The 2,298-nt window shown below is 60.6% G+C and overlaps 1 protein-coding gene across 1 annotated transcript in view; it reads left to right on the forward strand.

The window, feature by feature from the left end:
• The first annotated feature begins 871 nt into the window (after positions 1–871).
• The window catches only part of DNAJB5 (DnaJ heat shock protein family (Hsp40) member B5), an 8,501-nt gene continuing 7,074 nt past the window's right edge, over positions 872–2,298 (forward strand). Inside the window, exon 1 of the mRNA XM_006143212.3 lies at positions 872–1,053. Within this exon, the coding sequence (XP_006143274.1) occupies positions 872–1,053 (182 nt within the window). The remainder of the gene's footprint in view (positions 1,054–2,298) is intronic.

The raw sequence follows: 2,298 nt of genomic DNA on the forward strand, positions 1-2,298 counted from the left end.
GTGAAGGCGGCAGAGCGGGAGCCGGGGGAGGGGGCAGCGGCTGTCTGACGGACCGCGGCGGCACCGCAGCTCCTCAGTGGTGAGGGCGCTGAGCCAGGACTCGGGGGTCCCGGGAGCGGGGCGTCGCGAAGCCAGGGGTCCTGGGGTAGGGGGTTGGGACACCGAGAGCTCATCGGCTCTTCTGCCCTGGGGGCGCGGGGACTCGGTGTCTGCCAGGTGCTCGGTGTCCGCGACCCGGGCTTGGCTCTCGCAGGGTAGAGCCAGTGTCTGAGCCGGGGGGAGGGGAGGGTCGGGACGGGTCGGATTGGGTTCCGCGGGGCGGGGGCGGTTTTGGGCTGCGCCGGTGACATCACCGACCACCCTCCCCCGCCCGAGCCCCCTCCCCTTTACTCCCTCCTTTCCTCGCCGCGCCTTTTGTCCCGGCGGCTCTCTGCTCCGCCCCGCCCCTCCCCGCCCATCTGCGAGGGAGGAGACTCCCCATCAGTGACTTCATTGAGTAGGTTCTTGGGGATTGGGGTCGGATCCTCCCCCAGAGAGGAGAGGCGCTCACCGCCTCTCAAACCCTCACAGGCAATCACACCTGTCACAGGTACACACGCTGCCACTCACAGGCACACGCTGCCACTGCCAGCCTCACTGTCACACTTCCTTACAGCCACTCAGACAGCCAGACACTGCTGCACCTGACAGCAGGTGGCCGCTGGACCCTCTCCCTCCACTCTCCACACCTGGGAATCAGGTCCGGCTCCTGCTGCACCAGACAGGCCTTGCTTGGCAAGTGCCTCTGAGAATCTGAGGAGGTGGCTTCCAGAGCTGCAGCGATCCGAGCAGGCTCCGCTGGAGCGATCTGAGGTGAGGGGCTTGGCTGGGCATGTTTAAGCGCACAGTGCTCTCCTGCCCACCCCCAGCAGCACCCCCACTACAGGCCCGAGGAGCTTTCCGGAGCTTCCCACACTTCTGGGGAGAAGACTTCTTAGCCAGCTTGATGTTTAAAATTCAGCTGGAGCCCTTAAAACTTCGAGCGTGGACGCTGAATGGGTTTGTAAAGTTTCGGTAAGTCCCTCCGGAGAAGGGCACTCACACCCACACCCAGTCAAGTTCTCCACATCCCCCTCCATTGTCTACCTGCCTCCTCCATCTCATCCTCATCTCATCCCCGCTATGTGCAAGAACTCCCCTTGGACCTCATCTTGCATTTGAATGGACCGTGCCCCTCATCATTCATCTCCTATCTCCGACCCCTTAGACATCCATTTTCCAAACTCTTCCAGTAATGCAACTTTCTACATGTCTCCCTGCCAACCCATCAGGAACCCATTTTCCACTCAGCCATTTCCACTTGTCCTCTCTCATCCCCCTCCATCAGCACCTCATGTCGTGTCTTGACCACGTGTCTCAGCAGTTCCCCTTGCCATTTCTCCCCCATTTTTTGTTCCTGCCTCTACATTAACACCCTCTTCGTTCTCCATCAAAGGCAGTGCCATGCCATGGGGCTCCTTTGTCATTCCAACACGTGGCTTGTGGGTAGAGGGAGGGAGGGTGGGAAGAAAGGAGAAGGAGGGAAGGAGGCAGGTCCTGGAAGAGCTTGCCCTGTGTCTGTGGAGGCAAGAGAATTATGGGTCTAGAACGACTCGCAGGTGGGTGCCAGAGAGGAAGCTGGCCGGGTGCAGAGGTAATGCAGGGACAGCAAAGGCAGGGTGGGTGGACTGGTGAGCCGTTCCACCTACCCTCTGCCTGGAAGCCACTATAGTTCTCTGGGGCACCCTCCTAGTGTGCCAGGGTTCCTTCCTAGTCCCAGAGAAAGCTGTGGGGGAGGCAGGGATGGCAGGCCACCCCCAGCTCCCTCTCAGACGGCTTTTACTGCTGCTTCCGAAAATGGCTGCCCTCCCCCAGATGCTCTTTTCTTCTTTGCCTCCCCCAACCCCAGTCTCCCCCACAGGCGTGACATGCTGGTGGTGGGGGAGAGGGGGAGTACCCGCCTTTATGGAGCCTTCTCTTCGTCAGAGCAAGGTGACTCCCAGAGCCATGAGTCAACCCAGCCACCTGCAGCAGGCCCTGTGGGGGAAGGTGTGGGGCTGTGCCCCTGCCTACCTGGGCCCTTGGAGACCTCCCCTGATCCGGTTACAGCCCTCCATCCTGCCTGGCCCCCTGTATACCTTGTGGCTGTGAAGTAGAGACAGAAAAGCCGTCCTCTGCTGTGGCTGCCAGCCCAGGACATTGCTAGAAAGACTCAGGTTCTGCTTGCTTTGGCTGGGGATGGCCAAATCTCAGAAGGACAGGGAATGGCTTTTTTTCATT

The sequence above is a fragment of the Tupaia chinensis genome, unplaced genomic scaffold (genome assembly GCF_000334495.1).
Source record: "Tupaia chinensis unplaced genomic scaffold, TupChi_1.0 Scaffold000093_1, whole genome shotgun sequence".
Taxonomy (NCBI): Eukaryota; Metazoa; Chordata; class Mammalia; order Scandentia; family Tupaiidae; genus Tupaia; species Tupaia belangeri.